At 34.2% G+C, this 13,775-nt stretch overlaps 1 protein-coding gene across 3 annotated transcripts in view; it reads left to right on the top strand.

Annotated features, from left to right (window-relative positions):
• Positions 1–13,775, top strand: part of CNTN5 (contactin 5) — a 602,350-nt gene that overhangs the window by 443,593 nt on the left and 144,982 nt on the right. For all 3 annotated transcript variants that reach the window (XM_015638959.3, XM_015638922.3, XM_015638933.3), the window contains exon 9: positions 13,485–13,587. In XM_015638959.3, coding sequence (XP_015494445.1) covers positions 13,485–13,587 — 103 coding nt within the window. The remainder of the gene's footprint in view (positions 1–13,484; positions 13,588–13,775) is intronic.

The raw sequence follows: 13,775 nt of genomic DNA, 5'->3' as shown, positions 1-13,775 counted from the left end.
AAATATGAGGCCCCTCTACAAGAAGGATCAGAAGGATGATCCAATAGCCCCAGGCAGTGCTACAGGCTGGGAGCAGGGAATGGAAAACTGCCTGGTGGAAAAGGACCTGGGGGTGCTGGTGACAGCAGCTGAACATGATCCAGCAGTGCCCAGGTGGCCAAGAAGGCCGATGGCATCCTGGCCTGGATCAGCAGTGGTGTGGCCAGCAGGAGCAGGGCAGTGATTGATTGTTGTGCTGTACTCAGCACTGCTGAGGCCACACCTCATGTGTCCTGGGCCACTCACTTGAAAAAAGGGATATTAAGGTGCTGGAATGAGTCCCAGAGAAAGGCAATCAAACTGCTAGAGGTGTAGAAAACACATCCAATGAGGAGAGGCTGAGGGAACTGGGATTGTTTAGCCTGGAGAAAAGGAGGCCTGGGGGAGAGCTTATCACTCTCTACAGCTGCCTGAAAGGAGCTCGCAGAGAGCTGGGTGTCAGTCTCTGCTGCCATGTCCCAAAGAAAGAGAGAAAATGGACAATGTTTTCCTTCTTTCTAAGATGTTTCACATTCAGTTATGCTTTCTAGCTCCTCACAGCAATTCAGCACATGTGAATCCATACCTACATAAGTCAAAGAGAGAAAGAGAGAGGAAACTTGCGATTTTTCTTTGGTCTTGCTTATAGCTTTTTCTTGAGCTAATACTAGTACTATGCTACAGACACATTAGAAAATCTAGATTTAAACACAGATGACTTAGTTTAATAGAGTAAATTAAAAATGTGTTCACCAATTTGAATGAAATTAATTTAAAGTTTGGTTTTTTGTAGAAAATTTAAATTTCCTCCTGCATTGCATGTAGCCTCTGCAGCAAAAAAGCTGCACTCTTAATTGATCACTTCCTATTTTCTTTTGTTGGTTTAGTAACGTCAATAATGTTAATTATTGAGTTTGAAGTGTTTAATTTTACTGGTTTAACATAGTGAACTTCATATTTTTGATAAAATTATTTTTTTTTCAAAATTAGAACACCCAAACATTGACTGCCTTTTTAATCTGTTTGGACTCTGAAAAAAATTAGAATTTTATTTTCATATTTATTATTAATATCTTAATCTATTTATTCTTTATGATATTTCTTCATGCTTTTATTTGGCTCCATCTTGTGCAGAAATTCAGCAAATTATCCATCTTGTACTGACAGTACACAGACACACAATATACTGTAAGAAATTGAGAGAGTAAATAAGGATAAAGGCAGCAGTCTACATCACTGAGCTAAGAAAAAAAATCCATGAAGGAAAACTCTGCAGATTTTTTTAAATGTCAAGTGGGTAGTAAATACCAGCCTCCAGCAAATTTTTGTTTCATGGCTGGCTGTCACACCACTGCGATAATCCAACCTTCTGAACTGTGCTGGAGTATTGGGGAAGTGTTTTCACATAGATGAACAGCTCCTCAACAGTTTCCCACTTTCCTGACTCATTTTTTCACACACATGAATTTCCACTAGGCTTTCATGCCTTAATCTGTTGGTATTTATGAAAAGCTGCTTTATTGACAGGGAATTCTTTAGTATTTCTTAGTAAATTGCTTTCTTTCCTGTATGACTGAGCAAGTTTCTCAGTGAAGAAACCTGAGCTTTCTACTTAACCTTGCAATCCCCATAAACCTACCTTGAAAAAAATTTTAAGGAAAATTCTGTTTGTTAATTCATATTATTTGGGAAATCTGTCTGGTTCTACCTTCTCCACATAGGGGCCTTTTAAAAATTACTTGGGATTATAATAAAAATTTCCATAAATTGTACTGTATTTTTTCATTTTCATACAAATGGCCTTAGGTAATATTGCCTTGTCCATTGACAAATATTAAAGGGTGATGACAACCTTTTTAAAGTATGCATTCATTATGTATACAAAATAACTGCAGAAAAGTACTACTAACTAGTTAAAGAAAATTAATTTATGAAGAAAGAAACAGCTGGGAATAGATTCCAAGAGGGAAGTAAGAATTCAAAAATGGCATTAAAACAAACATCAAATTTCCTAAAAATATACTCTATGTTTGCTAAATTGTGTTATATGTTTTTAAATATGGCTTTTTAAGCATTTTTTTGATCATAAAATTACTTGAATTGCTTTGAACTTTTCAAATACTCACTTAGGTTTAAAAATGATGCATCTTTCTGAGTTCCAATGGTTGGCATCACAACTGACATTACCCTAAGCAGTCAGCACATTTGTTAGAAACCACAGGAAGAGCTTGTGGTTTTAAACAGCTTTTACAAATAGCTCTATATAAATAAAACAATTTATATAGCCTGTATTCTCCAAACATATATATCATTAACTCCAAAGTGCTGTAATTGATTTATTTATCATCATTCTTAGATTTTGATGTATATACAGTACCTATGCCCAGGGGACTAGACAGTTTATGACAAAGAGCACTTCAATGACAACACTGGTCTCTATTAATCTATGAGAAAGAAATGAAATAATATTAAGGCGTTCTGTCAAACTCTGCAAGATTGTAAGAACTTACTGGGATTTTATTAATCTTTTATTTCTTCTGTGATGTGTCTCAAAGGGAGCTTAGCTGCTTGATATGAAGCAAATTAAATAAAAACATCAAGAAATCCTACAATGGATTCTGAATAAAATTAATACCTCATTTGTTCAGATGTCCTTGACAATCAATCATTTCATATAATTCAATTTCACTTCAAACTGAGTTATAAAAACACCTAAAAATTCTGATGAAACAAAAAGTTTTAACAGGAAATAAAAAATATACATTATTTCATTACCTGTCTTTTAATGTATTACAAACTTTGACAAATTATTTGATAACTGTTTAAAATAATAAACAGATTTGTTAAATTGTATCTTCATGGGCTTGGATGCTGATTGGGAGCAGTAAATTATCTTGACTCATAAAAACAACAGAAAGTCTTTTTAAATTAAGGAATTAGAAACCTGGAGTATAAACATTTGATGTTTGAGAGCATTAGACAGTTATTTCAAGTTCACACATTTGTATTCCAGTTTTTCTTAATTTTTTGCCATTCTTGTCTCTTTTATTTCTTTGGAAAATATGTTAACTTTATCATTATTACTGTACAGTAGCCAATTACGTAATTCTTCATTTTAGCTCTGTGCAAATACTGCATATTAACTTTGCTATGGTGAAGTTTCCAGAGTTAAAAAAAAACCAGAAAAACCCTAAACCTGGACAATTTCAGATATGAGAGGATATTTTATACTATGTTTCATCTGAGCAAATTAGTTTAACTTCTAGAGATTAGTATGTCTGACCAGACATATTATCATACTTTCAGATTTTTTCTGTCTTCATAGTCTGTGAACCAGTGAACGGATTTTTTTTGTCCTCATTCTATTGATTAATTCAGTGTGATTTATAGTTTCACATAAAGATAGAACATATAGTAATTGAGGTATTAAGGATGTTCATTTCTAATTTTCCATGATGAAATATGATCTGCATGTGCTTTTTGAAGTTAAACCCTGGGATATGTTGCTTGAACATCACTAGGTTATCTAAAGATCTCTTTACCTGCATGAAGAAAAATTTGGAATAAATCATAGAAAATTCCCAAATAATAGAAATCAAGTAACAAAAATGTCCAGTGTAGGGTAATAAGATAATAAATAAAGCTAGAACAAAATTTACAGCTGCAAAGACTTAGCTGTACCCATCCTTGAAGAATGCTGACAGTTATTAATTAACTGATAGCTATAATTTTTTAAAAAATGTTTAAATATAAACACTAATGGTTTTGACCTGTCATTCCTTGCTTTTCTTTTTTTGGGTTTTTTTAAATATTTTTTCCAACTTTTATTAGTGGTTTTGTCCTCTAATGGGGTTATTCATACGGAGCTGAATTCTGAAAGACAACAAAGTACACCTGAATTTTAATAGGGGTTCAAAATATCCAGCTGTGACTTAATTTTTTTCCGGAGCTTCCAGCCTTACAGACTTCCTGTTTCATGTGGTTTCTTTTGCGAGGTTTTGCAGTAACATTTTGTATTTGAATTGTGCAAGTCCATAAAAATTATACAGAAACTGTAGAAACTCTTCTTACTCAGTACTTCAGGACAGGAATCAGACCTGAAATAATCCTACTTTGATTTTTCTTTTTTTCAAGCAGAGACAAACTGTCTGGGAAAAATCAAGTTTGTCCTTTAGTGGTATACAAAGATTGATAACACAGACAGAGACATGAATGTATGCAAGGTTTGCTCCAGGGGAAGGCTGATAAAATTGCAATGTCCCTGGACAGCATATTTACAATATTACCTGGTAGGAAATATGTTTCTCCTGTAAAACTGTAGTGAGGTAATTTAATGATGGGTCACTCTGAAAACTGAAAATAAAAGTCTTCCCACAATCTCTGCCTTACTCTACTGAAAGTACATCCTGCATGGATTACAGGTATTTTGAACTTTTTGTCTCTTTTGTTCTGGTCCTGTGCCAAGGTCCTCCTGCAGTGTTGTCAAAATAATACGATGAAAATCAGGATTAAGAAATGACAGGGTAGTCTTACTTTAATTAAGAAAAAAAAATAAATAAAAAAAATAAAGAAGTATACATATAAAAGGATGGGGCATGGTTATTGGTTTTGTTTGAGGGGTTTATTCCAAAAATAGTACCTTTTTGTTTTTTATCATTTAGAAAATCTGTTCCAGTTAGCAGCAATGGTTTTTACCTATAGACAAGAAAATCTATAGGTAGGCAGAGAATTTTATAGACGGCTCCTATACAATAAACCTTTTACAGAGTGTTTTATAGGGATTGAAGAATACTCTCAAACAGCACACAACAGTTAAAAGGCATTATTTGTAAAATATTTAATCTAAAAAAGTAGAGAGAGAAAATAACTTGGGGTGGTCTTCTGACAATGTAAAACGGATGAACCCAGAGGGCTATGGGGCAGTTACAGGAGGAAAACAGGGAAAGGTTGGGAAAAGATTATGTCCCAAGATTCAGTGTAGAACAAGAACTCTTCCCCTGCGAAAGTTTGAGTTGAGTTCAGTGTACTTTTCAGCTCTGTTAAGGTAACCTCTCTAGAGGATTTTTAATTGCTAAGCCTTCCCATTAGTTTATGGAAACACCATTTGCTGAAAATGCAGTGGTTGCTTTTTTAAAATTAGCTAAAATAGCTCAAGATTCTAGCTATGTAGAGTCTTACACATCTTCTGCACTTATGTTTTCTTCTTTCACTCCTCCTCATGATTTTTGAAACTTGCACAAAGGGTTAACTGATCCACATACACAATATAAAAAGCCAAAAATAACTGAACTTGGAAACATTTTTCCTCTAAATTCAAGTCAGGATTAGGAAAGGTGATGTATTGGACCATAACTATTAACATTTCAGACCAAAGTATGTTGGTAATATTTTAATTCTTGGTGACTGAACTCAAATTTGTGTAAATTGAAAATGAAAGTAACCTTTACACTGTAAATGGTTTCAGATTATAAAGAATGGTTCTGAATGGTGTGTATCTTAGCATCTCAGGATCTTAGATGCAAATTCACCAGTGACTGCTTTGCAGTCATATGGTACGGCACAATATACAAATAAAAATTACTTGTCAGTTTGGAGTTCTTGTCAGAGTAGCAAAATAATTTGATTGTCAACAGCAAGAGTTTTACTTGAAGTTAAGACAGCAGCAAGTAGGTAACAGAATTATTTGTTGCTACCGGATCTAAAACAATACTTGTTGCTGATGACAGAGAAATTTGAGTGTTAGTTTGGTCTTTCATATTGAGGAAATAATCGGTTCTTTGTTTTACATGGTTATATGAGCAGTCTCAATTGAAAAAAAATCTGCTTATTTAGGAAGATTTTTCCAGTTAATTAGATGCAGCGAATATTAGAGCAACACTATTTCGTACTATTTCAGTAGAGTTCTAATTGATCAGAAACAAGGGAAATACTCTCTCTGGATATCACAGTAGTTTTGACTGCTCAGTTTGTATGGCTGCTCAGAAAAATTATCTACATACCTGGTCAGTGAAAATGTTCAGGTTTTCATGTTTAGAGACAACTGTATATGCACAAATCTTGATGCTGGAATGTTGTATACAAGCCACTCACGTGTCCTCATTCATCTCTGAATGTCCAAAGGGTGAAGGTTTGGTTTCATCCAGTACCAGATGTGCTGGATTTAGAAGGAGAACTTAGATGCCATTTTACAAATATGTGGGAAATTGATGAAAGGTAAAGAATTTTCTACATCGAAAAAGACTGCAGACTTGGTCATAGTTTCTGTTCAACATCTTCATACACAGGTAAACAGAAATCTCTGCAGCCCAATCTGTACACTAGAAATTTTGGGCTTTCATTTGAAGAAATAAATAATATACCAATATTTCCCTCATTTCTTATTCTGAGACTATCTCATTGCTTTTGTGTCTTTAGGATTTGGACTCAGTTCCCTTTATTTCAGTCTTAAATTAGCTGTTTTCAATTGAAAATTAAGTGCTTTTAGTTGTTTTCAATGTTTACGACAGGCAGAAAGCTCATTTATATGTATGACATAGATACAATACATTTAATAGTTATAAATAATAATATATATCAAGATAATAATACTATTTCTAGAAAGGGCTTTCCAGACAAAGTTCAGAGTTCAGTTTAACTGATGAACTAGTGAAATCAATTATCAGTAAAGTATGGATTTTATAGTAGTGAGAGTAAAGTTATGTTTAAACTTTGAACACATTGCTCTGCTAAATGTGACTTTTCGTTCACATTTATTCCTCTATACTTAGGAATACATTAACATCTTATCTTTTAGTTGTAAACTATAGTTTATGCCCTTCTTGTGCTGTATTCATTATGATATTTTTTCCAGACACTGAATTACTAATTTTTTTTCATATGAGGATATATTCCAGTAAAGACCTCCTTCCATCCAGTGATATGCAATAGGATTTGCTCTCTGACATACGAAAACAATGTTGGCACTTTAGTATTAGTTCAGTTCAGTGCTTGGTTCAGTGCACTACAGAATGCAATTTCACATGAGCATTTTCAGGGCTTCTCAAATGATAAATTTATAGCTCAAAACCTGGCTGAGAGACATCTAAGCAGAGGGAATGCTGTGGACTGTTATCTTAAAACAACCGTTCCTACAGTAAATTTTTAGGGACTTACAGCAGGTTCTGGTCCTTCCATTTAGAATAAGATTAATAGCAGGTGAATCAATAAATTCTTCCCAATGCATTTAAAGTCTCTGCTGCAGACCGGATACAATGGTAGGTGTCATCATTATACCTGAATTAATTCAGTTTGTGTAGTCAATTTACTGTCAATGTAAATGTGTGTATTCATGGCTCTCCCAAACAAATGTCTGGAGACATTTAATGGTGCAAGTCTTCAGGGACATTGCTAAATATTAATTTGCCACAAAGGGACTCACACCTTAGATCATCTTAGTTTTCATCACAGATTATAGATAGAAGAAGAAATTATGCATGAACATTCTGTAAGCAATTTTTCTTAGGCAAAATTCTCTTGGATTTAGGTACATATTCACAAACAGATCATCATTACAATGTGGTAGAATACTCAGCTTTTGACCTGTAAAATTATTAAAATTTCTTATGCAGCAGGATGAGTTTATCACTCCTCAAGAGGTTTACCAGAAACTGAGAGGAAGATACAAACTAGTAAGAATCCAAATTAAATTCTTCTCTTGATCCTTATCCAGAATGTAAGAAAACCATGTTAACATTCCTACACAGTCTGATTAAGATAAGGGACTTCTTTGTGCAAACATCTCAGATGAACACTTTAGAACACTCTTAGTCACTGAGCTGGGAGGGTTTTATCATTTGTTAACAAAATAATAGCAACTATCAATCCATGCCTAATCTTTCTCCAGGGCACAGGAAATACTTGGCTTTCATTTTGTCCTGAACATTGTGCTGATGTTTAGCCAGGAATCTTAGAATCTTTTCTATCTATTGTCTTAAACATTTATCAGTCACTTATTCAAGTACTCTCTGTAACCTGTTCCATTGAAAATTAGGCTCCAAAGGAAGTTAATGAGCTATTACTGAAAAAGTAGGTAACACAAATCATTTTAGCTGAAAGGAGGTAAGGCAACTTCATGTTTTGGGAGATGCAAGGGGGCAGTTAATATCTGGAAGATTAATGAAAGAATCATTAGCCTGTACACAGCTAAAAAGGAGGACATGTCATGATTTCTCAGCAGTCAGATTTTTTGCCCCCATGAAGGAAGAAACTCTTACTGTGTAGATACTGTCATACTGTCTCAGTTTTTCCATAATCTTGGAATTGGTTGTATAATCTTGTGTAATCTTGGAGGTTGTATAAATCATGGATTGGCAGGCTAAATGAAGAGGTAGGGCAGTCCTTTGCAAACCAATAATGTCTGATATCCTGTCTGTAGCTCTTTCCCTTGTACTTAGCTGAAAGGACTGAAAATCAGAAACCGATCTTGCTTCTTTATTCCAGCCTCCATTTCCATTAAATGGCCCTTAGTGGATAATGTAAAGAATGTTAGCTGCAGTAATATCTGTAAATGTTTGAAATTTTATTATATCTATTCCTGTGATATGTAAGTGCCTCAAAATCAATATTTATCACATTGTTATGTCATCTCTTTTTTTTTTTATAGAAAAATGAAATGCAGGCATTATATCTTAGGGTTCATAAGACGCTGAGTAGCAGAGTGTAGAACTCAAGTCACAGATTTGCAGTGAAGTTGGAGGAAAAACTTATTAAAGGAAACCCCTTATTAAAAATAAACTTGATTTTCTGAATACTATTTTATATTTGGGTCGGTGTATAATTACTTTGGATAACTGTATCATTGTAAAAAAAAATAGAGATAAATATTATAAAAATAGAGATCTCTTCTATAAATATTGAGGTCCCTTTCTGGCTAGGTGACTAACAAGCCATTGATTGTATCAAGATCAAACTGTGCTTTGTCTTGGGATATGCTCAATCATTTAAATCAGTGTCATCTTTGGTAATCAGAGACAGAACAAAACAATTATTAGCTTTTAAATCTCCCCCAGCCAAGAAGACCCTGCTTGAAAGGGCAGAGACCCAAACATTGGAAAATTTAGGGTGGAATGACATATTTCAGAAATAAGGCCAGGGATAAGACTGACTTTAACTAAATAGTAAGGTTAGGCTTTTAAACCCATTTCTAATCCCAGACCAAATTTCAAGATATGGTAAACTACATTTATCTTGAACAGATAGGCTTCATATCAATCACAAATTCAGTACTTTTATACCCAGATCAGAACTCAGGTGAAAGACAAAGCTTGTGAAGTAGCAAATGTAGCAAACTAAGTAATTAGCCTAAAAATAGTGAATGATGGGGGTCAGGCCTTGAAAGGTAAAGGATTTTCAGAAAGGATGTGTTTTCATGGGAAGGCAGAGAACAGCAGCATTGGGAATGGCATCCCATTGCTCTGTTGTGCCTAAACCATGTGAGCTCTGTGATTTATTAGCCACTTGAAAATCATATATTATGTTTTTATTTTCTGCTGATCAATTTTATTTATTGTTGTATTTTATGTCTGATAACTGTATATAAAAATGACTGAGAGCATTTTTTATGACCCTAGCCAAACTTCTAGAAGAGAGTCATGTATATAAGCCTGAGAGAGACTGATTCCAGCGCATGTAGCTCAAAACCTCAGTATTTCTTAAAAGTTCAGGTTCCTTTTAGCATCTAACACAAATGAACAAAAATCTTTATGAAAATACAGGTGATGGTTGTTTTGCCATCACTGACTCATAGAAACCAAAACAGAAGCTGGAGAGCTAAAGAGCCTAGAGACACCACAGGCATAGCAGAGCAATTATAGTGTAAAGTGGGATGGTAAGGCCTTAACAATTCCCTTAATATCTATGCAATTGTAATGGCCTTCATGGTCTCAAAGATCATAAATAATAAGGATGAAAAATATCCCTCTGCAATAATAGACTTTTGTTTCCTAATTTTCATAGGGACTCCAAGCAATTGCTCAGTAATTTTTATACATTTCCTGCCAGTTGCTGCAGGCATGTTGCTTGCTAGGGTAGCAATAACCCAGAAGAACAGGATGTGGTACAAAGTATCAGTCAATCAGCATTTCATTAAGAAGATGAAATGGTGGCATGACATGCAGAGAGCCTTCAGTACGTGTACAGATTACATTTACTGAAGATAAGATCTGAATATTGTCCCTCAGATAGGTACAGATGTACTGTATAATTTTAAAAACAAGAATGATTTAATCCCATTTTAAATTATGTTTTTATTCAGGGTAACAAAGCAAATGTGAAATAGTATGCAACAACTCAACACAATAATTTTCCAGAACAAAGCCTTACCCAAAAACAAATACACCCCATTTTAATTTCATTGAAGCACAAAAACTGTCAGTGAGTGTGAACAGTCAGCAGACGTCAGAGATTTAGAAAGGATCTTAGGCTCCATCATAATCCAAGTGAACCATTTTCAGCAGCGTTCACTACAAGAGAACATAGGAGATTCCTCTATCAGGACTGGAGTTCTTGTAATTGAAATTTAAATAGAAGAAATCTTAGAAGAAATATTGACACTACAAATAATAATAAAGGCCCAAGGCCCAGCTTCTTCAGGGATATACTATTTTCTTTCACTTAGCCTTAGGACTAGAAGGAGGGTAGATAGAAATGGTGGGGTTATTTTTTCAAAAGAAGGGACTCCTAAAAACATCTGAGGAATGACAAGCCACTACGTCAGATTTCTGTGTCAAGTGTGCTGATAGAAAATACATAAAAATGCATGATCATTAGGATTGTATTTAGCACATTATCATACAGTAGTTTTACCACATAGTCATTTACCAACAACACAGCTTTAAACCAGGGAAGTCATGCTTCAGTCTGTATACAGCTTTCCTAAAGAGTCTGAGAATACAAACAGAAATGGCCAAGCTGCTTTCATTTCACATTGTTCTTTAGGGGGTCACACATCAAAGGCTGTTGAAGAAACTAAATTCTTACAGGGACTGAAGTACAGCCCCACTTTCTATTAGAAAAAACCCACCTATTGTATGAAATTTACCTATTGGAGAACTGTGATATTGTTAGTGAAGGCTTTTCTCGGACTTTACTACTCAACACATAAACTATCTGGAAACAAAATAAACAGAGAAGTAAAGAAGATTGTTGATGTAGCATTATTCAGAATTTTTAAAGTTATAACTAACCCTGAAGAACTGAAAAAGGATATTGTGATAATAGGAATAGAGCAGATAGGCAATAAATAATGTCACCACCAACAAATTTATATAATACTTAAACCTAAAAATATAATACCTTTATTAGATATTATCAGTAAAGAGATTAAGGTGCCATGGTGTATGAACATCAGCTCAAGTACAAAACAGCAAATAGAACTGAATTTTGTAGAACAAACAAAAAAATTCCAAGGAAGAAAATAGTGTGATAGAAAGATCTACATCTTCATTATTGCTGTGCAGATCTCATCTTCACATCTCAAAGTGATAGAATGGAATTTGAAGAACTGTCATATGGGCACTAGGAATGTTTATTAAAGATTCTTTTAAAGGAAGAATTAATGGTCTGGGATTTTTCAGTCTGTTAAAGACGTATTTAAAAGGAGATATGATAGATATACTGTAAAAAACCATTTAATTGGTTAACTGAGCATTCAGAATCACAAAAAAAAAATCAGAAAACAGTAAACAAAGTCACAAGGAGTGTAACTAAATTATAAATTTATTGTGTGATGTATTACAAGCCTGTGGGAATAAATTCTCATGACATATTATACTAGTAGTCACTTCAGACTAAGCTAAGGAAAATTTTAATTGACTACCATTTTTTGATGCCCTGGCTTTATTTTAGTACCCACTACACACGTGTTATTTTTTTTTTCCTAGTAAAGAAAAAGGTTCATAAAGCAATGTCAAAACACTGTTTTAGCAATGTCTTGGAGGAAATAGGTCAGTATTGCTAACACATGTAATACTTGCAGGATTATGGTTTTTAGAAAGAAACCTTCTACCTATAAAATCACATTATTTATAAATTTGTATTTTTTGAAAGAAAAGCATTTTATGCTTTCTGCTTCTGTCATTTGATTCACTTATGAGACATGTTTAGATTTTCTAATTGGACTTAAGCCCCTGACAAAACATTCAAACATATATATGTTCAGACTTCCCCCCAGAACGCAGCTTCAGGAGCCTGAGTGACAGTGGGAAAATGAGAGCAAAGCCCCACTGGAAACTCCTGAGCCCCATAAGAAACATTTGAAGGCCAGGAATATGTGCTTTTTGTTTTTTGCTCTAGTAGGTTGTGGGTTGTTTCCATCTATCTCTGCCAGCTCTTATTCTCTCATCTGTAAAACTCATTCTCCTCTACTTACATGTTCCTTCTTACGCTCATTTCTTTTCTTTCTTGCATAAGAAATCTCTTTTCTCTCCTTCCTTTTCATCTCTTGCTCCTATTTGCTTTAGATGTTTCTGGAGAATCTTGACTGATTTTCGTAGATTTAGACTTGTCTTGTTGCTACTTTTTCAACCAAATTTTATTCAGTTTTCCTTGTCTAAAAATCTGAACAGTTCCTACTTTGTAAAATACAGCCTTTTGTTCCTGAGTATTTCCTACCCTCATAGTCCAAATTCCATCTAACCAAAACAGCTGTTGGAGTTATATTCTTCTCCTTCCATGCTGATTTTTCTCCATGATATTTTCTCCAAGTGGCATCAAATACAAATGTGTCACCTCACCTTATAAAACATACCTCCATTTCCCTACTGATTTCTCTTTTCCTAAGACCTTGTGGTTCTCCAAAGCTGTCAATCACTCTATAGCAAATCTGAGATAACTTTATTGATTTCCATTTTTACATTTTCCCATTCCGGAATTATTCCCCATTTCCTAGAATATTATCTTATAGTGCTTAAAGTGTTGGCCTGAAAAGAAATTTTCTCCCAAATTAAAAGTCTCACTAAAAATGACATAACTGAATTTTGCATGTCTACCTATCTGTGATTTGTATCTGTGTACATAAATTCTCCTACATAATTTGAGGGTTTTTCACTGAGCTTTGAAAGTTTTCAGTCAAACCCAGCATGATATGTTGATTTATTCATCATAATTGTCAATGTGCTGGTAAATAAAGACTTGGTCTATGAAAATTCTCAGTCTTCTATTGATTGCCCACTTTAATCTTTGAAAATTTAAATATTAACCCAAGTTTTAAAAAAAAAAAAATCTTTTTTTTTTATGCTAAATGTTGTGCTGCTGGTGAACTGAAGAGCATTAATATATATATACTGGACCTGAGCACAGCATATCAGATCAAGAGAGATTATCTTCATTGATTACCATCTTTACTGATGATTCAAAAATCAAGCCATGGGTCTTTCTGTGACAATGGAAACTGATGATATTTCATATTTGAAACATTCATTATTTTCCAGGTGTGATGGGGGAATATGAACCAAAAATTGAAGTCCACTTTCCTTACACAGTTACAGCAGCAAGGGGAACTACCGTTAGGATGGAGTGCTTTGCACTTGGAAAGTAAGTACAGATTCCTTCATAATTAACATCATTAAGATGAGATATGCCTGATTTGTGGTTTCATTATTTTGCTGGGTTTTATTTTTGCAGACAGTCCTTACTACATTCTCAAAATAACCAATTGACTAAGTAGCTAATTATGAACTCCCTGCCCAGCCATTTCTGCGGTCAGGAATTCAGTCAAGTTA

This window comes from Parus major, chromosome 1 (assembly GCF_001522545.3).
Source record: "Parus major isolate Abel chromosome 1, Parus_major1.1, whole genome shotgun sequence".
Classification (NCBI taxonomy): Eukaryota; Metazoa; Chordata; class Aves; order Passeriformes; family Paridae; genus Parus; species Parus major.
The sequence above is the reverse complement of the archived record's forward strand: the minus strand, read 5'-3'. Positions and strand labels throughout refer to the sequence as shown.